Source organism: Ahaetulla prasina, chromosome 11, assembly GCF_028640845.1.
Source record: "Ahaetulla prasina isolate Xishuangbanna chromosome 11, ASM2864084v1, whole genome shotgun sequence".
In the NCBI taxonomy this organism is placed as follows: Eukaryota; Metazoa; Chordata; class Lepidosauria; order Squamata; family Colubridae; genus Ahaetulla; species Ahaetulla prasina.
In genome coordinates, this window is record NC_080549.1 from 13,289,050 (window position 1) to 13,316,827 (window position 27,778).

The window sequence follows — 27,778 nt, forward strand, 5'->3', positions numbered from 1 at the left end:
CTTCATGCAGCCGTACCGGCAGGCCCTCGTCCGGAAGTCCCGCCCCATGTTCCTTTCCTGCTGATTGGGGGAGGCACCGCCGCGTTTGCTGCTGCCAGATCCATCCGGGCTCGAGATCCTGGGGCTCAGGTAAGCCCCCACCCCCACCCACCCACCCACCCCAGTTTCTCACTCTTACTTGGTGGCTTTTTTTTTTTTAATTTACATTTATATCCCGCCCTTCTCCGAAGACTCAGGGCGGTTTACAGTGTATAAGGCAATAGTCTCATTCTATTTGTATATTTACAAAGTCAACTTATTGCCCCCCCCAACAATCTGGGTCCTCATTTCTGTGGCTGGTCGAGGTGTTGAATGGCGTGTTGTTGCGTTCTCACACTCCAGGTGCTAATAGTGTCCGAAGACCCTGAGCTGCCCTACATGCGCCCTCCTCTGTCCAAGGAGCTTTGGTTTTCTGAAGACGCGGATGTGACGGAAACTTTGCGGTTCAAGCAATGGAACGGCAAGGAGCGGAGGTGGGCTTTTGGCTTTTCCCTCCCCTATCAGTCCAAAATGATAGAGGCAGTCCTCAACTTAATGTCCTTCATTTAGTGACCGTTCAAAGTTACTACGACACTGAAAAAAGTGACGTACGGTCATTTTTCACCATGTATGACCATAGCAGTACCTCCATGGTCACGCGATCCAAATCCAGACACTTGGCATCTGACTCCTGTTTTATGAGGCTTGCGCTGTCCCGGAGTCACCTGAACACCTTTTGTGACCTTCCGACAAGCAGAGAGTCAACGGGGAAGGCAGATTCACTTAACAACCGTGGCAAGAAAAGTTGTTAAAATGGGGCAAAGCCTCCTTAGCGACTGCCTCACTTAGCAGCGGATATTTTGGGGCTCAGTTGTTGTTAGTCGAGGACTACCTGCAGTCGTGGGATGCCCAAGTTTAAAACCGCCATCCAGGAATCCTCAGAGAAGACGGGGCTGTATTGCGAGAAGTGACTCCTAGTGTTGTGTCTTGTCCGCTCTCACCGCAGCCGGGGTCTGCTTATCTGCTCCCGAACACGGAGGAATGTATGCCTCCCGGCCCCAGTCCTGGCTCCATGCCCAGACAAGCTGCAGAGGAGGGAGCACCCCCCGGCCCCAGCCCTGGCTCCATGCCCAGGCAAACGGAGCAGCTAGACCCCTCCCCCTCCTCCACAGCATGTGAGCCTGAGGAAAGTTTACTTCCAACAGCTGCTGATTGGAGTGACCCTCACATCAGAAGATTGGATAGGCGGAGGCAACAGAAGGAAGGGAGGGGCAGGCCTTAATGAGTGCTGAGTCATGGAGCCACACCCCATGGCCTATATAAAGGAGCTACTTTCTGGCAGTCTCTGAGTCAGGCAAAGTCGAACTTATCTTGCTGAAGTCACTTCCTGGTCTCCTGCCTGCTCTGAGGACTTTGCTAGGACTTTGGGCAGAGCTGCAGAGGCAAGCCTGATTCGGATTTCCCTGACCCGGCCGTCAGTGGAGGAGTGGGATACGACACCTAGCTTCACCGAAAAAAATATCGCAGCGGTTGCTCACAAAGTCATTGTTTTTCTTCCTCTTAACTTCCCTTCCTTCCTCTCCTCCCTGCAGCGTGTACTTCCAGCCACCCTCTTTCTACATATCCCCTCGCGACCTGATGTTTGTAGAGAATGGTGGAATAGCCGTCCTCAGTGGAAGGAAGGTGAGTGGAACAAGGATCAGAACTGCTAATGCTACCTGTTCCAATACTCAGGAGCTGCCACAAAGAAGAGGGAGTCAAACTATTCTCCAAAGCACCTGAGGGTAGAACAAGAAGCAATGGGTGGAAACGAATCAAGGAGAGAAGCAACTTAGAACTAAGGAGGAATTTCCTGACAGTGAGAACAATTAATCAGTGGAACAACCTGCCTCCAGAAGCTGTGAATGCTCCAACACTGGAGGTTTTTAAGAAGAGATTGGACAACCATTTGTCTGAAATGGTGTAGGGTTTCCTGCCTAAGCAGGGGGTTGGAGTAGAAGACCTCCAAGGTCCCTTCCAACTCTGTTATTCTGTTATTAACTTCAACTGCCTTTGGTTTGTAACCGATTTTCACACTGTCCCGTTCACTTTTCTTTCTGCATGCAAGGACAGCCAAAACATTCAAAGTGTACCATACATAAAAACATAAATACTTTCTGGCCATCCCTGGTAACACTACTCTGATAGGACAGTTGTTCTGATTTGGTGAAAAGGAGCACAGATGGCACAAAACCAAAATTAGTTGAGCAAGCCTCAGTGGCCCAGCACTGAACCATGAACTCTTCTGTATAAATCGCAGTAAATAGGTGTTCTGACTCAGCTCCCCAAACACGACAAACCCTCTGACGTGAACTCAAAAGGTTCCTTGATTAGGCGTGCTGGCAGCCCCAGCAAAAAGTTTATCTCACAGGCTAACAAGTCCAGAAGATGAATAGTTGTCTGTCCCATTTATTCATCTCCTCCACCTGCCTTTTATCCTCAGAACTAGGGTGGGGCTTTGCTAGCAGCGGTGGCTCTTCCATCCCAAGGATCGGCCCATAGATTTCCACTGCTCTTCTCTCCTCTGCTTTCTGCACATCCGCACGTCAGGCACTGGACCCAGCTGTTCCTCCTCTTCCTCATCAGCCACCTCCAGACCTGGGGGCTGTTGATTCTCCATCTGAGGGCTGACGGACAGCCCAGGCTCTGCCTTTGTCTCTCTACCAGCTCCTTCCCCTCTTCCCCCTTGGAGCTCTCAGGTTGCCTTGATGCTGACCCTGACTCCCACGCCTCCATCTCCTCCTCTGAGTCATCTGCTGGAAGGGCCAAGGGCTAACAGGCCACAACAATAGGTCCACCCAAGATATTCAGTCAAAGCTAACTCGGTTACGTTATGGCTGTGTGTGACTGCGACTTAACCCGTGTAATGTTTTTGACAGAGGTGGGGGTCGATGCTCTTTATAGCTTTGACGTGGGTGCCTAGATTTATTGGTCCAGTCCTGGTTAGGGATGAGCTCTGTCTCTGCTCCAGAGATGCGGAGAGTCATTCTGAATGCAGAGAAACAGGAGCCTTGTTTGATTTGCAGGTGGTCCATATGGATGTCAGAGGCAACACTGTGAAACTTGACAACGACCTGCAGATCGCCTATGACAAATGCTTAATTGCTACAGGTGAGGGCCTACTAGGTTGACTTTATTTCCTCCCCCACTCGGGCTTCTAAGGCAGGGGACCACCAACCCAGGCCGTGGACCGGTACCAGAAACAAGTGAAGCCCCATCTGTGGGATGCAGGCAGCACGCAAAACCACACCCACTCCGGTCCACGGAAAAAACTCCACGGAACCGGTCCCTGGTACTCAAAAGGTTGGGGCCACTGTTCTAAGGCACTCCAGTCTAGTAGGACTTTCCCTTTTGAGGGGGTGTTGTGTCTCGTTCGTTTTCCCCGCAGCCAGGCCCGTCTTATCTCCTTCCGAACTCTGAGGAATGTCCTGGCATGCCTCCAGGCCCCAGCCCTGGCACCATGCCCAGACAGGCCGAGGAAGAAGAAGTGCTTCCAGCCCCCAGCCCTGGCTCCATGCCCAGGCAAACGGAGCAACTAGACCCCTCCCCCTCCCCCACAGCATGTGAGCCTGGGGAAGGTCAATTATCAACAGCTGGAGCCTGGAGCGACCCTCGCTTCAGGAGAATTGATAGGCGGCGTCAACAGAAGGAAGGGAGGGGCAGGCCTGGATAAGTGCTGAGTCATGGAGCCACACCCCATGGTCTATATAAAGGATCTGCTTTCTGGCATTCTCTGAGTCAGGCAAAATCTACCTTATATTGCTGAAGTCACTTCCTGGTCTCCTGCCTGCCTGCTAGGACTTTAGCAGAGCTGCAGAGACACGCCTGATACGGACTTCCCCAACCCGACCGTCAGCGGAGGACTGGGACACGACAGGGGGGAAGGAGAGGGGATATCATAGGCACACCTAGTAGGGACAAATGCTGTAGATGATCCTTGACTTGCGACCAGAATTGGGACTGGAATTTCTGTCATAAGTCAATATGGTGGCAAGGCAAGTCGTCACATGACCAGACTCAATTTTAATGACTATTTTTTTTAACCAAGGTTGTTAAAACAAATCACAATGTTCATTTAGCAAATTACAGAGTTGTTAATGAACCTAGCTTCCTCAATTGACCTGGTTTGTCGGAAACTGGTTAGGAAAGTTGCAGATCCTGATTAGGTGACCACGAGATGCCGCAAATATCTAAACACAAGCCGGCGGCCAAGTGCGGTGGCCTCAAAGTTGCGATCACATGATCATGGGGGTTTGCAAGGGGCATAACTTTGAGACGGAAGTCGCTTTTCCTGAGGCTGTCATAACTTTGAACCATCTTGAATGGGTCATAAGTGGAAGACTGCCTGTAGTTACAGTTATGTGATGTCATAATTGTGCATAATTGTTTTGGTTTCACTTCCATTTGCTATAGACCAGGGGTGAAATGCTACTGGTTCGCACCAGTTCGGGTGAACCAGTAGTGATAAAAGCTATCGGTTCAGGCGAACTGGTAGTTAAAAAAAGCTACCAGTTCGTCTGAACTGGTATTTCCGACGATCACCTGTGCCACGCGATTTATATTTGCTAGAAAGCAAATATACGAATCTAAATCACGCAGCACAGCTGTTCACCCCCCTCGCTCTTCTACTTACTTTGTTAAGTCTCCTTTTTCTGCGTGAAGCATGCACTTGGTGCGTATTGTGCTTGCGCAGTGTGTGGTTTGGTGTGCAGGCAGCGAACAGTTGGCAATCACGGAGGATTTCACCACTGCGAGAGACACTCTTGGTGAAGTGCTTTGATCTGAAGCCCAGATGTGAACTTATTCTACCTTCTGTTCTTAGGTGGTTCTCCAAGGAACCTTCCTGTGCTTGAGAGGGGAGGTCAGGAGGTGGAAAAGAGGCTCACGCTCTTCAGGAAGGTAATCTGAGGAGGTACCTTTATTGTTTGGGATCATCTACCTCTTAATTTCATAAGTGTATAATGAACAGAGTTTTTGATTTCATTTATATGTTATTTGGCTGGTTGCTACATTTCAATGAGCAGAAAGAGAAAAAAATACAGTATGTGTCACAGTACTTTGCAGGACACACAATCAGGCACACAGTTAAATAATTCTGCAGGATTCATCTACATAAGAAAATGTCTTTATATACAATACCATGGTAGGTTTTCCCCCGTTGTAAATTAGAATTAGAATTAGAATTAGAATTAGAATAGAATAGAATAGAATAGAATAGAATAGAATTTTTTATTGGCCAAGGGTGATTGGACTTGGTGCATATTGTCTTGGTGAATATACTCTCAGTGTACATAAAAGATACAAAAAGAAAAGAAAATAGCAAGTACAAACACAGCACAAAATGGAGAAAGCAAAATGGAGCAAATGGAAAGCAAAATGGAGGAGAATGAGAAGCTAGTCCCCTGAAGCTTCTATACAGAACAGTTAAGCCACGCCCAGGCTCCAAACTGTCTCTTATGGTCCCATACAACAAATACTATGTTTCAGTTACCAAACAGCCCTCATTGGTTGACCTGTTGTTATGCCCCATTCCAGTTCATGAATATACTCTGACAGTACAGCTATTCTATGAAATATTCAACCAAAAAGAGCAGATTTTTCAGAGATCTCAGCGGGTCTAAGAAGGCAAATTTGTTTCTCCCATCTGTCCTGTGGCATGTTTCTGTCCTTCCTTTTTTTTTTTTTTTAAAAAAAAAAGGAATTTTATTAAACCTGACGATTAAGAAGAAAAACTAATACAAATTCACACAATTTCATTGCAGATTGAGGATTTCCGTTCACTAGAGAAAATTTCCAGAGAAGTCAAATCAATCACTATTATTGGCGGTGGTTTCCTAGGGAGTGAGTTGGCCTGTGCTTTGGGGCGAAAAGGTGAGTGTGGTCACCTTGAAAGATCAGCTGTACGACCTGAATTTAAATGGCTGTTACATTTTTTTTTTTATTAAGTTATTGGAACCAGTAACCTCAAATGTATCCAAATCCTTGTTTTATCTTACAAAATTTCAACACATCTATCAGGAACATTTATTATCTTAATGAAGAGAGCTCTTCTTATTTTCTATGACCTATCATGATTGTGAATAATAATAATAATAATAATAATAATAATAATAATAATAATAATAATAATAATAATAATAATAATAATACATTTTTGAAAGCAAATATGCAAAAATGGAAAACAGTTCTAACAGCAAATGGGGAGAACATTGGTGAAGTCAACATCAGACAAGGAATCTTCCAGGGGGACTGACTTTTACCACTGCTGTTCAACATTGCATTAATTCCACTGACAATAATCCTACGAAACACAAAACTGGGATACCAAATCTCAAGCCAACATGGCAAGATAAAGCATCTACTATACATGAATGACTTAAAAATGTATGCGAAAAGCCCCACTGAACTTAAATCAATATTCAGCACAATTCAACTGTTCAGCAGCGACATCAAAATGAACTTTGGACTTGAAAAATGTGCTATATTATCCATGGAGCAAGGAAAAATAGAAAAAAAAAATAGAAGGAATAGAACTGGGAAGTGGAAACATATTAAAAGCATTAGCAAAGGATGATGGTTACAAATACCTAGGCATATCGGAAGCAGATAACATCTTGAATGGAACAATCAAAGAGTCAACGCAAAGAGAATACATCAGGAGGGTCCGCAAAATATTAAAATCAAAGCTGAATGCTAGAAACATAATTAAAGGCATTAATACATGGGCAGTTCCAGTGATCCGCTACTCAGCTGGAATCATCAACTGGACTTTGGCTGAACTGGAAAAGTGGACTGGAAAACGCGCAAACTTTTGAATATGTACCACGCTTTACATCCATGAAGTGACATCGACCAGTTGTACCTGCCAAGAAAAATAGGGGGGCAGAGGACTATTGCAAATCTATCAAACTGTAGAAGAAGAAAAACGAAGTTTGAATGATTATGTGAACCAAAGTACAGAAAAATTGCTGCAGGCTGTGAAAACGGAGAACATTATAAAAACAACAGAAACAAAGGCTGAATATAAAGAAAAACAGCTGGATGACAGATTAAATAGATGGAAAATCAAAGCTTTGCATGGACAGCACTTGAAAAACATTGAAGGAAAATATGATGACAACTTTAAATGGGCATGGCTTAAGATGGGAACCATCAAGAAAGAAACGGAAGGTTTAATACTTGCTGCTCAAGAACAAGCAATGCCATGAAAGCAAAGATACAAAAATGCACCGACAATCCAAACTACCGACTTTGCAACAACAAAGTCGAAACTTTCACATTTAATATGTGAATGCAGCAAAATCACACAAACTGATTACAAAGCTAGACACGAGTTGCTAAATTAATCCACTGGGCATTATGTAAAAAATACGACTTACCTGTATCCAAAAAAGTCATGGGAGCATAAAGTGGAAAAAGTTATAGTAAATGAGAAGGTGAAGATCTTGTGGGACTTTCGAATACAGACGGATCGTCACTTGGAACACAACACACCAGATATCACAGTTGTCAAAAACTGAAAACAACTTCTTCTTCTTCTTCTTCCTATTATGATGATGATGATGATGACAGTATACACACCAAACGAGATAACTATGCTGGATTTCGTATCACAGATCACTAGTCGAACACTTCCCAAGCGTTTAGGACTGCGTGATGTATGCGAGCAGATCCCAGTAAGGTGGCCTTCTGCAGCTGACCAGTGGTGGTCTTGTCAACGCCAATTGCTTTTAAGTGCTTGCCTAGGTCTTTAGGCACAGCTCCCAGTGTGCCGAGTACCACTGGAACCACCTGCACTGGTTTATGCCGAGTCTCTGCAATTCGATTCTCAAATCTTGATATCTGGCGACTTTTTCAAGTTGTTTCTCATCGATTCTGCTGTCACCAGGTATAGCAATGTCGACTATCCACACTTTTTTCTTTTCCACAATCGTGATATCCGGGGTATTGTGTTCCAAAACTTTATCAGTTTGTATTCAGAATAATAATGATGATGATGATGATGATGATGATAACAACAACAAACAACAATAAAACAACAACAACAAAAACATCATCATCGTCATCATTATTATTATTATTATTATTAAACAGATAATGCTGCCCTGTGTGGTGAAATCTATTTTGAAATACTTGTGTGTCCTTTTGCCTCTTGATTTTCCCTCAGTCCTGAATTTTGGCTCAGTTCTAAAATTTAAAAAAAATTACCTGGCATTTCTTCAGATACTGAATTCATACTCCCATGTATTTTTGGTACTCGGGCATTAACCCAGCTAAATAAATCAAGTTTTTTTACTATTACAGCCTAGCACATTAGTTTTCTTGGACGCCAAAGAAAAAGAAACACCAGTACTCTCTGGCAACTGGCTGACTTTATAAACTCTTCTGTTTCCAAACAATTCAACTTGGATTCATTGGGGGGGGGGCGGCGCTCAGTGGTCTAGCCTTTATTTAGTGTGTGTGTATATTTGCACTGATCTTCAGGGTTGTTTTTTTTCACTTCAAGGCAGCTAGCAATAAGCAAACAAGAAAAAAGCCACAATAGCTGTGTTGAATCAAAAAAGAGGAAAGAAAAAGACAACAGAACAAAACAAAACAAAACAAAACAGTAGCAATAAAGTTAAAAAAAATAGGCATATTTGTCTGCACCTTTCCTGCCAAAACATGTCGAGTGTCCTCCAGATCAGCAATCACCAACTGGTGGTCCGCGAGAAAATTTTGGTGCTCCGCAGAAAAATTATTTGTATTTTTTATATTGTATGAAATCAGGGGTCCTCAAACTATGCCCCCCCTGGGCCGGATATGTGCAATGAACGTTTGTGTTGCTGCAGAGAGTCTCCCCCTTCGGGGTCTTTTTGTGTAGGTGGAGGGGGGGAAATTCCAACTTGGATCTGCTTCGGCCTCCTGGTGCGGGGTTTTGGGCGAAGGCTGGAGGGAAGCGCCGCTGGTGGCCAAGAGCCGGAGGGCCTTGTTCCAGTGGGACTGCATCATGGCCTGGAATTGGCTGACCATCTCAGCCCACTGAGCCTCCAGGTGCTGCTACCTGGCCTTGCACTCCCAGAGGTCTTCCCTCTGTTTGGAAAGACTATGCTCGTAGTCCTCAGTGAGGTGCTTCTGCTGAGCCTCCTTGATCAGATCCAATTTGAACTGAGCTGTTTTGTCAACTCTTTCTCGTGGTGGCTGCTCAGCTCCAACAACTGCTTCCTGTTGGGGCCCTAAGGATCCCGGGCGGGGAGGCGAGGAGTGGCTGGGAGGGGAGGGGTTAGTAGAGGCTGGCAATGCGCCCCTCGACGTGAGTGACATCGAGTTGGCCATACCCATCCAGACATTGACCACCTAGCCACGCCCACCCAGCCAGTCATAAGGCAGATCATATTAGTGGTCCGCGGGATTTAAAATTATGAATTTAGTGGTCCCTGAGGTCCGAAAGGTTGGTGAGTCCTGCTCCAGATGTCTGCAAATGACATAACTCAGTCTGGGCATCCACAGGCATAAGAGCTTTTTCCTGGTTACTTTCTGCCGAGTAATGACCGTCTGTTAAACGAGAGGCATGTTTGCAGGGTCCATGGAAGCTCCTGGTGCCCAAATTCCAGACTGAACTGAATCACTCCCAGAAAAATCAAGTAGGCAGCCTAAGCTCTCCCCTTCCCTTTGCAGCGCAGTCGAAGGGCCTTGAGGTCATCCAGATGTTCCCAGAGAATGGCAATATGGGCAGAGTCCTTCCTGAATACCTGAGCGACTGGACCACTAACAAAGTCAAGCAAGGTGAGACTGCCGATGACTTTCTTTTCCACCACTGCTCTAGTACTACTAGGGGCTTTTTTTCCCCTTTTTTTTTGGCAAACGGGAGGGTCTCAGCTGGCTTGGCCTGGTTTCAAGGCTGCCCTTTGCTTTTGTGGTTAAGAGTTGCCACCACCCACCTTCTCTACCAAGATTCCAGGCTGGTTTCATCTGGAGACCTTAAGGTTGGTGGGTCATAGCAATCTTCCAGCTCTAGCTGCATAGAGCTGTTGAAAATAGCAAAGGCAGTTAGGATGAACCGCCAATCATCATCAACATCTTTTAATGACCCCATAATCCCTGGAAGGGTGGAGTCCGGGCAACTGAATGGAGCTAGCGGAGTGTTTTAATGGCCGGATGCCGTTCCTGTCGCCAATGCAGAGTTTTGTTCAGCACATATATTCTCAGTGTGCCCCCGAGAGAGAACTATCTGCCTCTACCTAGGATCGAACTCACTGCCTCCTGATTGTGAGGGGAGAGCTCCACCTCTAAGCCACCGCACCCCTCCTAGGATGAACCACAATGCTGTGTGTAAAATACCTTCTGTGTTTCCTTGGCGCAGACGGGTCATGTTTTCTAAGGGAAATAATCACTGCACCGAGATGGTAAACCTAAAAGTTGGGCTCTGCCAACACTGATGTCATGAACACACCATGGCTATGCTCCTGCATCTCTCAAAAATTCACAATTTTTTAAAAAAAGTTTTGCTCCTGAAAAAGAATGGTTGACTAGTCTTTTCTAAGCAGATACATATTGGGTAAGCTGCCGACATATCTTTTGAGGACCAGTTGCATAAAAGGAGGGCGACTTAGGTCAACTGTTTTCGTGGTTGTCTTCTTACAAGGAGCTGGGCTGCAATGAGTGGCTGCCTGCTAGCAGGAGACCCCCAAAGCCTCCCTGTTTCTCCTTGTAGAGAGGTTGTAGCAGAGGTGAAATGTTACCAGTTCACTCCGGTTCGAACCGGTAGTGATAAAAACTATCGGTTCGGGCGAGCCGGTAATAAAAAAAGCTACCAGTTCAATTGAACCGGCAGTTTAAAAAGTTACCAGTTTGGGCGAACCAGTAGTTAAAGAAAGCTACCTGTTCCTCCGAACCGCAATTTCCAACGATCAGCGAGGAAGCAGGAAATCTTGCTTTTTAGCAAAGCTAAACCGCCTGGCACAGCTGATTCCCCCCCCTCCCACTGTTCTACTTACTTTCCCAAACCCTTTGGCATGTATTGCGCCTGTGCGCGCAGAGTGCGTGTTTGGTGCGTAGTGCGCATGCCAGTGAACTGGTAGCAAACCAGTTTGGATTTCACCACTGGGTTGTAGTGGTTGATAATGTCAGCCGGCTGCTTCTCTTCATCCTAAGACTGCAGCTTCTCTTGCCTTTCTGTTTTCAGAGGGGGTCGACGTCATGCCCAACGCTGTTGTGAAGTCAGTATCTTTAGCCGGGGATCGGCTGCTCATACAGTTGAAGGACGGAAGGAAAGTGAGTAATGCAAAATAACACTTGAAGTAGAATAACTAAAGACCTTAAGGTTGGTGGGCCATAGCAATCTTCCAGCTCTAGCTGCAGTAGAGCTGTTGAAAATAGCAAAGGCAGTTAGGATGAACCGCCAATCATCATCAACATCTTTTAATGACCCCATAATCCCTGGAAGGGTGGAGTCCGGGCAACTGAATGGAGCTAGAGGAGTGTTTTAATGGCCGGATGCCGTTCCTGTCGCCAATGCGGAGTTTTGTTCAGCACATATATTCTCAGTGTGCCCCCGAGAGAGAACTATCTGCCTCTACCTAGGATTGAACTCACTGCCTCCTGATTGTGAGGCGAGAGCTCCATCTCTAAGCCACCGCACCCCTCCTAGGATGAACCACAACGCTGTGTGTAAAATACCTTCTGTGTTTCCTTGGCGCAGACAGGTCATGTTTTCTAAGGGAAATAATCACTGCACCGAGATGGTAAACCTAAAAGTTGGGCTCTGCCAACACTGATGTCATGAACACACCATGGCTATGCTCCTGCATCTCTCAAAAATTCACAATTTTTAAAAAAAAGTTTTGCTCCTGAAAAAGAATGGTTGACTAGTCTTTTCTAAGCAGATACATATTGGGTAAGCTGCCGACATATCTTTTGAGGACCAGTTGCATAAATGGAGGGCGACTTAGGTCAACTGTTTTCGTGGTTGTCTTCTTACAAGGAGCTGGGCTGCAATGAGTGGCTGCCTGCTAGCAGGAGACCCCCAAAGCCTCCCTGTTTCTCCTTGTAGAGAGGTTGTAGCAGGGGTGAAATGTTACCAGTTCGCTCCGGTTCGAACCGGTAGTGATAAAAACTATCGGTTCGGGCGAGCCGGTAATAAAAAAAAGCTACCAGTTCAATTGAACCGGCAGTTTAAAAAGCTACCAGTTTGAGCGAACCAGTAGTTAAAGAAATCTACCTGTTCCTCCGAACCGCAATTTCCAACGATCAGCTGTGCCACGCGGTTTAGGTTTGCGAGGAAGCAGGAAATCTTGCTTTCTAGCAAAGCTAAACCGCCTGGCACAGCTGATTCCCCCCCCCACTGTTCTACTTACTTTCCCAAACCCTTTGGCATGTATTGCGCATGTGCGCGCAGAGTGCGTGTTTGGTGCGTAGTGCGCATGCCAGTGAACCGGTAGCAAACCAGTTTGGATTTCACCACTGGGTTGTAGTTGTTGATAATGTCAGCCGGCTGCTTCTCTTCATCCTAAGACTGCAGCTTCTCTTGCCTTTCTGTTTTCAGAGGGGGTCGACGTCATGCCCAACGCTGTTGTGAAGTCAGTATCTTTAGCCGGGGATCGGCTGCTCATACAGTTGAAGGACGGAAGGAAAGTGAGTAATGCAAAATAACACTTGCATATTTCTCTAGTGGTTAGAATCCCCCAAAGGCGCTTTTTCCAAGAGGCCACTGGACTTTCTGGGTTGGTTTTTTTAATCAAGTTTTATTGATTTTTTTTTCTTCACACCCATCCCCCACCACATATATATATATTTTTTATTTGCATTTATATCCCGCCCTTCTCCGAAGACTCAGGGCGGCTTACACTATGTTAGCAATAGTCTTCATCCTATTTGTATATTTATATACAAAGTCAACTTATTGCCCCCAACAATCTGGGTCCTCATTTTACCTACCTTATAAAGGATGGAAGGCTGAGTCAACCTTGGGCCTGGTGGGACTAGAACCTGCAGTAATTGCAAGCAGCTGTGTTACTAACAGACTGTCTTACCAGTCTGAGACACAGAGGCCCATTTTATGAACAGAGTATTGGCCATATCATATCTTATACAACTTGTCTTATCCAAATACATTTTGGATACAGTTACAATTTCTGCCGAAATATTCTTTTCCCATATTTTTAATCATATCTTAATATTTCTATGCTTATTTATATAAACGACATCTTCTTTCGCTCTCAAATTCTAATTTCTCCATTTTTAATCATCTTTTAACTTTCTTGATAATTCATTCTTTATCCCTGATACATTTAAACGTATTCGGGGTTGCCTTTCTTCCATTTCATCTTTTTTATTTTGCAGCAATCTTTCTTCTCTTTCTCCTCTCTTTCCTCTCCCTCCCTTCTTTTATCCTTCCTATTTTCTTCTTCCCTCCTCTCCTACTCCTTCTCTACTTCTCTGCTTTCTGGTTTTTCTGTTGAAGACGTTTCGCTTCTCATCTAAGAAGCTCCTTCAGCTCTGACTGGATGGTGGGGAATGGAAGGAATGGAATCCAGTCAGAGCTGAAGAAGCTTCTTGGGTGAGAAGCGAAACGTCTTCAAAGAAAAACCAGAAAGTCCAGTGGCCTCTTGGAAAACCATGACCTGGAAGACTGAGAATCTCCATAGACATCTAAGGTTCGATGCCCGTGAATTCCATGTGCTGCGAACTTTGCGGAGCTTCCCAGAGGGGCCTTGTGACAATGTCCCTGCAGAAGCTATAAAACTTCTAAAGGGACCCAGCTTAGAGAATAGTTTGATCTGTTTCACGGGCCCAAGCGTGGGAAATGGACACGAATTCCATATTCTTTGTTCCCCTCCCGTGCCGCTTACTATTGTTCCTCGGTATAACCTGCCCCTTGGGGGCAGAGACGGCTTTTCGGCTCTTGGCATCCTAAAATCCCCTTTGAAATGCGTAACATAAACAGTTGTGTCTACTTTTTCTTCCGCTCAGGTGGAGACGGATCATATTGTGGCAGCTGTGGGCTTGGAGCCCAACGTGGAGCTGGCGAAGTCGTCTGGCTTGGAGGTGGATTCTGATTTTGGGGGCTTTAGAGTTAACGCTGAGCTGCAGGCCCGCTCCAATATCTGGGTGGTAAGTTTGGACAAAGATCTACTGTTCTGACCTAGACATCCCCAGCAGCACGAAGCCGAGTCCTCATCCCGATAAACCCCTTTTATTTAATTGACAGCGAATTCCTCTCCAGCAAAGTCTTTCCTCTCCCACAGTCTTTCAAGATAGTTCACAATTATCGACCTTTATCAGGTTTGGAGAGCGGCCAGGCCGATGTCTTTCAGATGCTGCAATACTTGGCAAGAATGCAGGAATGAACTAATTGTCTCTTGCAAACTCCACTCTCCTTTCGCTCCTCTTTTATTCCCTCTGAGGGGGACTATTCATCGTCCACCTGTGGCCTTACTCCCAAGTCGACCCTTGTTCTTTAGCTGTTCCCTTCGTCTCGCAACTCTGCACTCATACACACTGGGAACAGGCTCCAGCTGTTTGTCTGCCTCACTGATGTCTGACTCCAAAGGCAGCTGATAACTGGCATGTGGCCCTCTCTCTGCCTCTGACGCAGAGCCCTTATCAGACCCTTCCCCAGACTCCAGGACTGGCCCATGTTCCTCCCCAGCCTCCTCACTATCCGAATCTGCTGCCAGATCCGCTGGTGGGCCACAACACCTATGAAGAATCCTATCCAACATCTGGATCAGTCTTGGGGTCCGATAAGAACTTCTCAGATCCCACCATCAAGCTTCAGCAGGTGGTCCTCGACTTACGACCGCAGTGGAGCCCAAAATTTCTGTTGCTAAGCGAGACAGTCATTTAAGTGGAGTTTTGCCCCGTTTTACGACTTTTTCTTGCCACCGTTGTTAAGCAAGTCACTGCAGCTGTTAAGTTAGTAACACGGTTGCTGCTTAATCTGGCTTTCCCACTGTCAGAAGGTCGCCCAAAGGGGATCACATGACCCCGGGACACGTCGACCGTCATAAATAGGAGTCAGTGGCCGAGCGTCTGAATTTTGATCACATGACCGCAGGGATGCTGCAGCGGTCGTAAGTGTGAAAAATGGTCATAAGTTCCTTTTTCCCCCCCAGTGCTGTTGTAACTTTGAACGGTCACTCGAGCTATTGTAAGTCAAGGACTGCCTGTACTCCTTTCCCATTTTGCCTCCTACAAACAAGCCAAGCCTGCAAGGGGGGGAAAAAAAAATTGGCTGGAAAGGATTTCTGTCCCCCATCCTTGCCCCACCGACACGTGTCCATTCTCACGCTCCTTTTCCCAAAGCGAGAAAAAAATAATAATCCCAAAGTGAAGCCATCCCAGCAAACTTAAAAGGCGGGGGGGGGATGCTTTTTTTTTTTTTGCTCTTGAATGTCTGTCTCACCTTTCTCGTTCTCTCTCTCCCCCCTCCCCCCCCAACATACAGGCAGGAGATGCAGCGTGTTTTTATGACATTAAATTAGGCAGGAGACGAGTGGAGCATCACGATCACGCGGTGGTGAGCGGAAGGCTGGCGGGAGAAAACATGACCGGAGCCTCGAAGCCATATTGGCACCAGTCCATGTTTTGGTAACTTTTAATTCCTTTTCATTCTTCCAGTCCAAGGGGCCGGGACTGTTGAGCAAAACCGATACGGATTAGATTACAGATTAACCGAGTTGGAAGGGACCTTGTACTGTGGGTCATCTAGTCCAGGGTCTCAACTGGCAACTTTAAGACTTGTGGACTTCAACTCCCAGAATTCCTTAGCCAGCTTTGCTGGCTGAGGAACTCTGGGAGTTGAAGTCCACAAGTCTTAAAGTTGCCAAAGTTGGAGACCCCTGATCTAATCCAACCCTCTGCCCAAGCAGGAGACCCTCCACCATTTCTGACAAGCGTCTGTCCAGTCTCTTCTTGAAAGCTTGCAGTGATGAAGTTCCCACAACTTCTGAAGGCAACGTGGGTTGATTGTTCTCACTGTCAGAAAATGTCTCCTTATTTCCAGGTTGAATCTCTCCTTGGTCAGTTTCCATCCATCATTCCTTGTCTGGACTTCAAGTGCTTTGGAAAATAGCTTGACCCCCTCCTCTCTGTGGCAGCCCCTCAAATATTGGCACACTGTTATCATGTCTCCCCTGGTCCTTCTCTTCATTAGACTAGCCAGGCCCAGTTCCTGCAACCGTTCTTCATATGTTTTTAATCTCCGTTCCCCTATACCTGGTACCTGGGAGCAGGGGAATACTCCATAGAGAGGAAACTAATAATGGCAGAGAGAAGCTACAAAAGATGGGGACTGAAAGAGGCCTGGATTCAGCCAAGGGCTGCAGAAAAAGAATTCTTGGGCGTGGGGGGACCATCAGTGCTTTCTTACACACTGGGAACAGGCTCCAGCTGTTTGTCTGCCTCACTGATGTCTGACTCCAAAGGCAGCTGATAACTGTGAGATGGCCCCGGCCCCCTCTCTTCCTCCCGATGCAGAGTCCTCATCAGAGCCTTCCCCAGCACTCCAGGACTGGTGCATGTTCCTCCCCAACCTCCTCACTATCCGAATCTGCCGCCAGATCCGCTGGCCACTGGCCACAACACCTACGAAGAATCCTATCCAACATCTGGATCAGTCTTGGGGTCCGATAAGAACTTCTCAGATCCCACCATCAAGCTTCAGCAGGTGGTCCTCGACTTACGACCGCAGTGGAGCCCAAAATTTCTGTTGCTAAGCGAGACAGTCATTTAAGTGGAGTTTTGCCCCGTTTTACGACTTTTTCTTGCCACCGTTGTTAAGCAAGTCACTGCAGCTGTTAAGTTAGTAACACGGTTGCTAAGCGAATCTGGCTTTCCCACTGTCAGAAGGTCGCCCAAAGGGGATCACATGACCCCGGGACACGTCGACCGTCATAAATAGGAGTCAGTGGCCGAGCGTCTGGATTTTGATCACATGACCGCAGGGATGCTGCAGCGGTCGTAAGTGTGAAAAATGGTCATAAGTTCCTTTTTCCCCCCCCAGTGCTGTTGTAACTTTGAACGGTCACTCGAGCTATTGTAAGTCAAGGACTGCCTTTACTCCTTTCCCATTTTGCCTCCTACAAACAAGCCAAGCCTGCAAGGGGGGGAAAAAAAATTGGCTGGAAAGGATTTCCGTCCCCCCATCCTTGACACACCGACACGTGTCAATTCTCACGCTCCTTTTCCCAAAGCGAGAAAAAAATAATAATCCCAAAGTGAAGCCATCCCAGCAAACTTAAAAGGCCGGGGGGCCCCCCGAAAATGCTTTTTTTTTTTTGCTCTTGAATGTCGTTTTATCTGTCTCACCTTTCTCGTTCTCTGTCTCCCCCCTCCCCCCCCCCAACATACAGGCAGGAGATGCTGCGTGTTTTTATGACATTAAGTTAGGCAGGAGACGAGTGGAGCATCACGATCACGCGGTGGTGAGCGGAAGGCTGGCGGGAGAAAACATGACCGGAGCCTCAAAGCCATATTGGCACCAGTCCATGTTTTGGTAACTTTTAATTCCTTTTCATTCTTCCAGTCCAAGGGGCCGGGACTGTTGAGCAAAACCGATACGGATTAGATTACAGATTAACCGAGTTGGAAGGGACCTTGTACTGTGGGTCATCTAGTCCAGGGGTCTCCAACCGTGGCAACTTTAAGACTTGTGGACTTCAACTCCCAGAATTCCTTAGCCAGCTTTGCTGGCTGAGGAACTCTGGGAGTTGAAGTCCACAAGTCTTAAAGTTGCCAAGGTTGGAGACCCCTGATCTAATCCAACCCTCTGCCCAAGCAGGAGACCCTCCACCATTTCTGACAAGCGTCTGTCCAGTCTCTTCTTGAAAGCCTGCAGTGATGAAGTTCCCACAACTTCTGAAGGCAACGTGGGTTGATTGTTCTCACTGTCAGAAATTGTCTCCTTATTTCCAGGTTGAATCTCTCCTTGGTCAGTTTCCATCCATCATTCCTTGTCTGGACTTCAAGTGCTTTGGAAAATAGCTTGACCCCCTCCTCTCTGTGGCAGCCCCTCAAATATTGGCACACTGTTATCATGTCTCCCCTGGTCCTTCTCTTCATTAGACTAGCCAGGCCCAGTTCCTGCAACCGTTCTTCATATATTTTTAATCTCCGTTCCCCTATACCTGGTACCTGGGAGCAGGGGAATACTCCATAGAGAGGAAACTAATAATGGCAGAGAGAAGCTACAAAAGATGGGGACTGAAAGAGGCCTGGATTCAACCAAGGGCTGCAGAAAAAGAATTCTTGGGGTGTGGGGGGGGCCCATCAGTGCTTTCTTACACACTGGGGAGGCAGCTGGGCGGCAGCTCACAAGGTTGCTGATGTTGCCCACTCTCCTGTACCCAGGACCCAAAAGAGAATGTGTGCAGCCCACCCTGTGCTTCCCAATGCACACACGGGCAGCACAGAATAAAATGCAGACACCTCTGGCCACAGCTGTTAAAGGCTGGAAAGAATTCCACAGGCTGTCCTAGGTGTGGCCTGGCCAGTCTTGTTTCTGTCTAGCTCTGCTCTGCTTGGATCCGCCATGAGTGAAGGCACGCAGTGGGTGAATTCAGTCTGTGGCTGCAGGCACGCAGTGGGTGAATGCCGAATCTCCTTTCAAATCCTTCCTAAAGTTGCCACTGAGCTGTCATTTGTGACCTGACAGAAAAGGAGAAATGCTAAACATACCGAAGGAATCGTATTGATTATATGTAATCCATTTCATTATACTTAAAAGGAACGACTCCCTTTTCAGTCATCTGGACTTTGCTTCCCAAGGCCTTTCTGTAGATTGTCAGCAAAACAATCAATATTTTGAGTGTAATTTGCGTCTGCAGAAGGATTTTGGGGTTTTTTTGTGTGTGTGTGGCACCAAAAAAGAAGGGTGCTCCAGCATATGTTCATTTTAAGTCCAAAGGTTCAAAAAAAAATAAAAGAGCTCCCTTTGTGTCAATAATAAAATTCCCAGTATTTCACCATTCCTTTCTAAAGTAATCCCAATATCGTATGTTCTCCTGGCTTCATTTTAGGAGCGACCTCGGCCCAGACGTTGGATACGAAGCTATTGGCCTTGTGGACAGCAGTTTGCCCACCGTGGGAGTATTTGCTAAAGGGACAGCAAAGGACACCCCAAAATCTGCCACAGAGGAATCAGGTTAAGATTCTGAATTATGCTATAGGTGTTGTTTCCCATTGTGTGGACCAGGGCCAGGGGTCTCCAACCTTGGCAACTTTAAAACTTGTGGACTTCAACTCCTTTGCTGGCTGAGGAATTCTGGGAGTTGAAGTCCACAAGTCTTAAAGTTGCCAAGGTTGGAGACCTCTGGACCAGGCTACCTGGGTTTATTATTTGTGTAAGTCTTACTTCTTGCATGAACCCACAAATCCCATATCCTAGAATGTAAGGATTTGGGATTTGTGACCTCATCGGTCATCTAGTTCAGCGGTCACCAACTGATGGTCCGTGAGAAAATTTTGCTGGTCCGCAGAAAAATTATTTGCATTTTTTATATTGCACTAAATTAGGGGCCCTCAAACTACGGTCCTTGGGCTGGATACATGCAATGAATGTTTGTATTGCTGTAGAGTCTCCCCCTTTGGGGTCTTTTTGTGAGGGTCAGAGGGGGGCAGAAATTGTGACTTGGGGTCTGCTTCAGCCTCCTGGTGCAGGGCTTTGGGCTGGAGGGAAGTGCTGTTGGTGGCAAAGAGCCAGAGGGCCTTGTTCTAGTGGGACTGCCTCATAGCCTGGAACTGACTGACCATCTCAGCCCGCTGAGCCTCCAGGCACTGGCACCTGGCCTTGCACTCCTGCAGGTCTTCCCTCTGCTTGGAAAGCCTATGCTCCTAGTCCTCAGTGAGGTGCTTCTGCTGATCCTCCTTCTCAGCCAGATCCAATTTGAACTGAGCTGTTTTGCCAACTCTTTCTCATGGTGGCTGCTTAGCTCCAAAAACTGCTTCCTGTTGGGGCCCTAATCCGGGTAGGGAGGCAAGGAGCAGCTGGCAGGGAAGGGGTGAGTAGAGGCCGGCGAGGTGAGTGACATCGAGGCCGGTGAGGTGAGTGACCACGTCCACCCAGTCCCATGACCACCTAGCCATGCCCCCCCAGCCGGTCATTAGGCAGATTGTATGAGTGATCCGTGGGATTTAAAATTATGAATTTAGTGATCCCTGAGATCCAAAAGGTTGGGGACCCCTGATCTAGTTCACCCTTTCCTGCCAGTGCAGTTGCAGGCAGATGGGCATCCAACTTCCGTTGAAACTGCACCCCCAACCACCCCCCAGCAGAGAGGCTATCATCCCCTAAAGCAGGGGTCTGCAAACTTGGCTCCTTTAAGACTTGTGGACTTCAACTCCCAGAGTTCCTCAGCAAAGCTGGCTAAAGCAATCTGTTCCGTTGTGGCACTTCTCACCATAAGGAATTTAACCCTGGTCCCCAGCCAACCTCCACTTTGTTTTTCTTTTTGTCCTAATCTTTTGAAAGCCACCTTGAACCATTTTTGCCATTTGTCAGGCACCAGAGAGACCAGATCTGCACGTGAAGGTCCAATAAACTTGATTTATTGCTACTCCTGCCTATGCAGTGGAATCTTCTTGGAGTTTTGATAAGGGTCAATGGAATTCGAGGGGAGTTTGGACTTAGTTTGCTTAGGACTACATCAGGGTTGGTAGTCACTTACCTTCGCTACCGGTTTGCAAATGTGCTCGTGCTTATGCACGCTACGCTCGCACACGCCTCCTCCGCACATGCGCAGAGCCTTCTGCGCATGTGCAGAGGGTCAAAAACTCAACGTGGTGACGTCTGGGCGGGTGGGGGGAGCCTCCCACCACCGGTGCTACCGGATGGTGTGATCTGGATAGAGTTGGCTGAATTTCACCAGTGGGCTACATAGAGATGCTAGGCTGAGCCCTCTTTTAATTCTACCTCCAGGTTCTGCCACTCCTTCTACACAGATGGTTTCTTATTAGACCTTTACGTGCTTCAACACTGCCGTCACCCTGGTTTTCTTATCTCCAGACTGAGTCCATCCAAATAGTTCAACCATTCTCAATAGATATTCCTTTGAAGGCTCTTAGCAGACTTCAGCGCTGCCCTCTGGACACGCTCCGGTGTGTCAGTGTAACGTGGTTAATTCAGGTTTAGGGCGTAGTGTGCTATGAGGAAGTCGCCTCTTTATCTCTCCGGCTGAACAAGCTACTCATTTCTACCCAACGGAAATGAAAGCACCCATCTTTTGAAAGCACGGGGCCTCCCCAGTGTGGTGGGAGAAGGAAGGGGCCCAGCATCTTGGGGGGGGGGTTTGATCCAGCTGTTGATCCAGTTTTTGTCTGACTGTCGTTCATCTAGGAACTGGAATCCGTTCAGAGAGCGAAACCGAACTGGAAGCCTCCGAACTGAAGGTCTCAGCAGCCTCCCTTTCCACTCCGCAAGCACCACAGCAGGGAGAGGATTATGGGAAAGGAGTCATTTTCTACCTTCGGGATAAAGTGGTGGTAGGAATTGTTCTGTGGAACATCTTCAACCGGATGCCAATTGCTCGGAAGGTCAGCTTGCACGACTCTTACGTTCTGGGAGGGGGGTGTTGGCTTTGAGGAAAAAAAGGCATTAATAGGTTCGATTTAGTCTTAATTACAAGGGACACGGTGGCTCAATGGCTAAGATGATGAGCTTGTTGATTGAAAGGTCGGCAGTTCAGCGGTTCGAATCCCTGGTGCCGCGTAACGGGGTGAGCTCCTGCTCCTTGTCCCAGCTTCTGCCAACCTAGCAGTTCAAAAGCACGTAAAAAATGCAAGTAAACAAATAGGAACGACCTTTGGTGGGAAGGTAACAGCATTCCGTGCGCCTTTGGCATTTAGTCATGCCGGCCACATGACCACGGAGATGTGTTCGGACAGCGCTGGCTCTTCGGCTTTGAAACGGAGATGAGCACTGCCCCCTAGAGTCAGGAACGACTGGCACATATGTGCGAGGGGAACCTGAACCTTTACTCTTAATTGGAATTCTTTAGCATGCTGATATACACATGTATGTATGTACATATATAACAGTTAAGGCATCAAGCTAGAAACTGCAAGATGGTGACATCTAGTCCTGCCTTAAGCACAGAACTAGCTGGGTGACCTTGGGCCAATCCCTTTCCTTTAGCCCTAGGAAGCAGGCAATGACAAACCACATCTGAAAAACCGTGCCAAGGAAATTGCAGGAGCTAGTCTATGCAGTCACTAAGAATCAGACATCACAGACATCATAATCCCTTGCAATGTGGAGTCTGGGCAACTGAATGGAGCTGAGTGTTTACCGGCCGGATGCCCTTCCCGTCGCCAATGCAGAGTTTTTTTTCCTCAGCAGCTATTTAAGTGGGTGTCAGTTGGGTGGGAGAAAAGTAGATCCAACAGAGAGAGAGAGAGGGACCTGCCCCAAAGGGCTTTTACTGAAAAATGCTATATTTTTGTTGTGGTCCGCCAGCAATGGAGTTGGACGGTGAGAAGGCTGGGAAGGACAATGGGTCAGTCCTGGAGTCAGGGGAGGGCCTGGATGAGGGCTCTGGATCAGAGACAGAGATGTGGCCGGGGCCATCTGGGAGCGATGCACGGACTCCGGAGCCTCCAGAGGCAGACAGCAGAAAGGCAGAGGAACAGGCAGAGCCTGTTCCTAGTGCACGCATGAGAAGAGCTGCCAGAAGGCAAGAGCAGCTGAAGCAAAAAGGACAACTCGGGAGTAAGGCCAGGACATGATTGTCCCTTCCCATAAGGCTTAAAAGAGCAGCAAGGAGCCGTTGGGTTCTTTGTAGAAAAGCAATATTGATTTCCATGCTTCTTGTCAGCATCTCTTGAACTTTGTGGGGTTTTGCCAAGAAAAGCCTTTGGCAGGTTGCCAAAGACATCAAAGGTTGGTGATAAGGCCAGATGGACTGGTTATTAAGAATTTTGTTTTGGACGAATTGTTTTGAATTCATTCTCAGCTGTTTTAATGAAATAAGTTTGTTGAGGACTGAATTGTGTTTAGTAATCACTACTTGGGCCTCAGTCACAACACTTTTTCTCTTGCAGATCATCAAGGACGGGGAAGAACACGCTGACCTGAACGAAGTTGCCAAACTTTTTAACATCCATGAAGAATGAGACATGGTGGAGCAATCCGGATTGCATTTTGCAAGTGGAGTGACAAGCGAGGGGCGCAGCCTTGTACGATCTTCTCAGTTTGTGGGTCTTCCTGCCACTCTGGGGCAAATGTGAATATGGGGTTCCCGGCCCTTTTTTTTTTGCACCGTGAATTAAATGAGATTAACTTTGCTATGACGAAGATCCAACCGGCTTGGATTACCACTTCTCTGCTCTTAATTGGGGCGTTAACCGCGGTGGAGCGGTGACAGCTAGTGGTTTGCATTTACTGAAGCAGGTGTTAATGATCTTTCCCGCTACTGGGACTTTTTAGGACAGAGTAAGCAGGTAAGAAGATGCCAACTAGGGACTTAATTTTTTTTTCCAGCACTGCTGAGGTGCTCGAGATCCTCTTGAGTCAACACAAGGTTCGTTTTAAAGTATTAAAAAGCAACAGGGAAATTTTGCACAGGACATTGCTTACAAGGCGCATGACTTAAGTCCATGATGACGAACCTGTGGCATGCACGATGTCACCAGCCGCTCTACTGGTTTTTGGTGCACGCTTGTGCCAGCCAGCTGGTCTTTGCGGGCACCGGAAAACAGCCTGAAAGCGGCCTGCAAAATGGCACAAAGGCCTGAAAACGGACTGAAAACCACCCAAAAAACCGGCATGTCCATACCGGCCAGCTAGTCTTTGGGTTTCCGGTGCTCAGGCGCACACACATGCACATTCCGGTTTGGGCACTCGGTGCCAAAAAGGTTCACCATCACTGTCTTAGGTTATCCATGCTTCTTTGCCCAAGTGTGCATTAGTGCAGTGGCTCAGGGGCTAGGACGTTGAGCTTGTCGATCGAAAGGTTGGCAGCTTAGCGGTTCGAATCCCTAGTGCCATGTAACCGGGTAAGCTCCTGTTACCTGTCCCAGCTTCTGCCAACCTAGCAGTTCGAAAGCACATAAAAATGCAAGTAGAAAAAATAGGAACCACCTTTGGTGGGAAGGTAACAGCGTTCCGTGCGCCTTTGGCGTTGAGTCATGCCAGCCACATGACCACGGAGACGTCTTTGGGCAGTGCTGGCTCTTCGGCTTTGAAACAGAGATGGGCACCACCCCCTAGAGTCAGGAATGACTAGCAGATATGTGCCAGAGGAACCTTTACCTTTAAACTCTGCGCTGATGAGAACCAAGGGGTGGGGAGTGAAAACACTTCTGTAAGTCGATGGAGATTCTCAGTCATCCAGATCATGGTTGTCCCAAAGGTGCTTTTTCAAGAGGCAACTGGACCAGCAGTGAAATCCTCCGGGGTTGAATGAACTGGTAGTAAAAAAAAAAAACCTACTGGTTCTTCCAAACCAGTATTTCCGACGATCAGCTGTGCCATGCGATTTAAAATCGCTAGAAAGCAGGAAATCCCGCTTTCTAGTGAATCTAAATCGTGCGGCACAGCTGTGCCCCCCCATTATACTTACCTTTTGAAGCCTCCTTTTTCCGCACATTTGGCATGCAGTGCGCATGCATGGCCAGCGAGCCGGTAGCAAACCGGTTCAGATTTCTCCACTGAACTGGACTTTTTGGTTTTTCTTTGAAGACATTTTCGCTTCTCATCCCAGAAGCTTGGATGAAAGAGCTGAAGAAGCTTCTGGGATGAGAAGCGAAACGTCTTCCAAAGAAAAACCAAAAAGTCCATCTGCCTCTTGAAAAAGCACCTTTAAGGCTGCTCTTAAACGGGAGGTCTCCCAACTGTTTTTAACTACAATTCCCTTCCACTTTTGATTCGGCTGGGTGGGAATGGTAGAAACAAATGAAATTCCATTTTTTTTTACTACCGGTTCTGTGGGTGTGACGGGAGGGATGCTGCAAAATCCCCATTCCCACCCCACTCCAGGGGAAGGATATTGCAAAATCCCCATTCCCACCCCACTCTGGGGCCAGCCAGAGGTGGTATTTGCCGGTTCTGCTCAAAATTTCCACTACCGGTTCTCCAGAACCTGTCAGAACCTGCTGGATTTCCACCCCTGTGCTGACCAGGGAAAAAAACAAAGCTGGAAGCGTGGATTGGTCCCCATTTCCTTGATCCACTTTTTTCTGCAGCCTTCGACTTATTTCCCCCTTCCACACTTCTTTGTTTGCGAAACGGAACAAACTTCAACATGGTCCCTAAAAAGAAGCTGCTCATCCCTCCCCCCCCCTTTTTTTAAATTTGAATTTATATCCCGCCCTTCTCCGAAGACTCAGCGCGGCTTACGTCGTGTAAGGCCGCCCACCAGCTCAGATGCCCTTGACACCAGCGTTGCAGAGAAAGGCGGCTGAATTTTGATCAAGGGAAGAAGGGCGCCTTCCGTGGATCAGGATAAAGCTACGGAAGGGGGAATCCCAGCCCCCATCCTCTCTGCCTTGAAAATCAGCATGTGCAGCAACACAGCTGTCGTCCGTCCCCCCACCCCCGGCCGCCCCAAAAGAGAAGCCGTGATGATGCTACGTTCTCCCCTCCCAACTTCCCGTGTTAAGACCACTACAACCCCTCCCCCGGGGCCCAGAAATGAGACACGGGAGACGGGGGCCCTGATGCAGGTTTTTCTGTACAGAAGTGTTTTTTGACACCAAAGCCTTGTTCAAGAATAAAACAAATTCAAAAGAGGGGGAAAAAAGGGTGGAGCCAGCAGCCAGAATAAACACCCGAAGGCCAAAGCCTCGACATGAGAAAGAAAGAAAGAAAGGAGGGATGGAGAGGTAAAAACAATGGTTTTGCTTATTAGGGAGGAAGGGGTCTGGTGGTGGTGGTGGGGGGTCCAAGAGGCAGCCAGCCTCACTTGGGGAAAAAAAAGAAAGGAGGAGGGGGGGTGAGTGGGAAGAGAGAAGCAGAAGGAAACGCAGCTCTTCCCCAACTGGGAGGGCGGAGGGAGGTGGACCGCAAACACAAAAGAATGAAAAAGCATCCCGACACCCCCCCATCCCGTTTCAGGGGAAGGGCCAGTAAAATGGGACAGCCCAGTCCTTGGTTAGCACCTGTACATTAAAACTGTACCACCTATGTCAGGGGTCTCCGACCTTGGCGACTTTAAGCCTGGCGGACTTCAACTCCCAGAATTCCCCAGCCAGCTTTTGCTGGCTGGGGAATTCTGGGAGTTGAAGTCCACCAGGCTTAAAGTCGCCAAGGTCGGAGACCCCTGATCTATGCCCCTCGTCGCTCTTTTCCTGTCCCCTCCCCCCTCCAAGCTGGGCCGCTGCTCCGCAGCCTGGCTTGAAGATGGTGGCCTGGCCATCCGAACCACCGATGGAACTAAGGGAGATTTTTTAAAAAAAAACACCACAAAAAAAGTCCCCCCCCCATCCCTGCACAAACAAACAAGCAAAAAAAGAATAGCAGGGAGGAGACTAGGAGGAAAAAAAAAGTTAGAATACTGAAACTCCTTTGGCTCCATACTAATTCAGTCCCCATCCATCTCTTTCCACCAGAGATGAGACGATCTTCTGGGAAAAGGTGGGGTGGGGGGGGGGGGGGGAGAAGCCAAAGAGGGCATCATTCCCCCCCCCCACTCCCCAACCCAAAATAATCGGGACGTCCCTCCAAATGAAAGAAGGAACGCTCCCCCCTCCTCAACTTTCATGAAATCCCAAGGGAGAGGAAAGCAGCATCAATCTGGTCCAGCCGGGATTTGAGGGGTGGGGGGGGAGAGAATCCAGGAAAACAGCCCCCTCCTCCTTCCCCCCCTCCTGCAACTCAACTCTTCCCAAGAATCACAGTGATACAGACCTAGCAGAAAATCCCCTTCCCCTGCCCCTCCCTCCCTCCCCCCCCCTTGCCCCACTCAAAAAGGAACACCACAAATTAAATACTAATTAAATAAATACCCTGGAAGAACTTGGGGCAGGGTTTCAAAGTGAGGAGGGGGGGGAAAAGGGGAGATGCGTTCCGCTCCAAAACCCACCAAGGCCTGCAAGAAGGAGGGGAGGGGCAGCACACTTCGAGTCCGGGGGAGGGGGAGGGAGAGAAGAGGGCGAGAGGGAAGAGGCAGCTTCTGGCCTTCTCCTCCCCCCCACCTCTCCCACCCCCTTCATATGGGAGGAGAAGCGACCAGCTGCCGCCAGTCAATTGAAGGGCTGTGGGTAGCGTCCCATCCCCTTTGGCCTCGAGAAGGCCGCCTCATTGGTCCATTATTGCCTCCGGTGGGTGCAGTCCGACGGGTGGTGGGAGATGGTGGTGGTGGGGGGCTTCTCCGGCTGGCCTGTCAGAGAGGAGGGTGTGTGTGTCCCCCGTCAGCTACTCCAGGCTTCGAACGCCACTTCGGAGCCCAGCAACCGGACCAGCTCTGGCTGGTAACGGACCAGCTCTACCGTCTCTACGGCGCCCAGGATTGCCGGGGGACACACGTATTCCTGGATTTCTTCCGGAGCCAAGACCTGGCTGAGCGAGATCTGGTGCTGGAACTCCGCTCTGGGCAGAGTCGTCACCTCAAAGTGCGGGAAGCGAGCTTGAAAGATGCGAGACGAGAGTTTCAGGCGCTTGAGGACGTCCGAGAAGAGAAACCAGTTGCAGGGCCTGGCCAGGAGACAAAAGGGACATATGGAGGTCAGGAGTGGGGGTAACAACCCTGAGGCCTGCTCTGTGATTTTGTTCCAGAATCTTCCCCAAGCATTTTCTTCTTTTAGTAAT

The 27,778-nt window shown here is 47.9% G+C and overlaps 2 protein-coding genes across 2 annotated transcripts in view; one reads left to right on the plus strand and one right to left on the minus strand.

Annotated features, from left to right (window-relative positions):
• The window catches only part of AIFM1 (apoptosis inducing factor mitochondria associated 1), a 33,179-nt gene extending 9,857 nt beyond the window's left edge, over positions 1-23,322 (plus strand). The window contains exons 5-17 of the mRNA XM_058197174.1: positions 11-129; positions 382-512; positions 1,611-1,701; positions 3,084-3,168; positions 4,880-4,956; positions 5,820-5,928; positions 9,715-9,822; positions 11,222-11,310; positions 14,008-14,148; positions 15,485-15,627; positions 19,056-19,180; positions 21,371-21,567; positions 23,074-23,322. Of these exons, the coding sequence (XP_058053157.1) occupies positions 11-129; positions 382-512; positions 1,611-1,701; positions 3,084-3,168; positions 4,880-4,956; positions 5,820-5,928; positions 9,715-9,822; positions 11,222-11,310; positions 14,008-14,148; positions 15,485-15,627; positions 19,056-19,180; positions 21,371-21,567; positions 23,074-23,145 (1,487 nt within the window). The 3' untranslated portion in view covers positions 23,146-23,322. The remainder of the gene's footprint in view (positions 1-10; positions 130-381; positions 513-1,610; positions 1,702-3,083; positions 3,169-4,879; positions 4,957-5,819; positions 5,929-9,714; positions 9,823-11,221; positions 11,311-14,007; positions 14,149-15,484; positions 15,628-19,055; positions 19,181-21,370; positions 21,568-23,073) is intronic.
• A 3,582-nt stretch (positions 23,323-26,904) lies between these two features.
• The window catches only part of BCORL1 (BCL6 corepressor like 1), a 74,004-nt gene continuing 73,130 nt past the window's right edge, over positions 26,905-27,778 (minus strand). Inside the window, exon 14 of the mRNA XM_058154682.1 lies at positions 26,905-27,664. Within this exon, the coding sequence (XP_058010665.1) occupies positions 27,382-27,664 (283 nt within the window). The 3' untranslated portion in view covers positions 26,905-27,381. The remainder of the gene's footprint in view (positions 27,665-27,778) is intronic.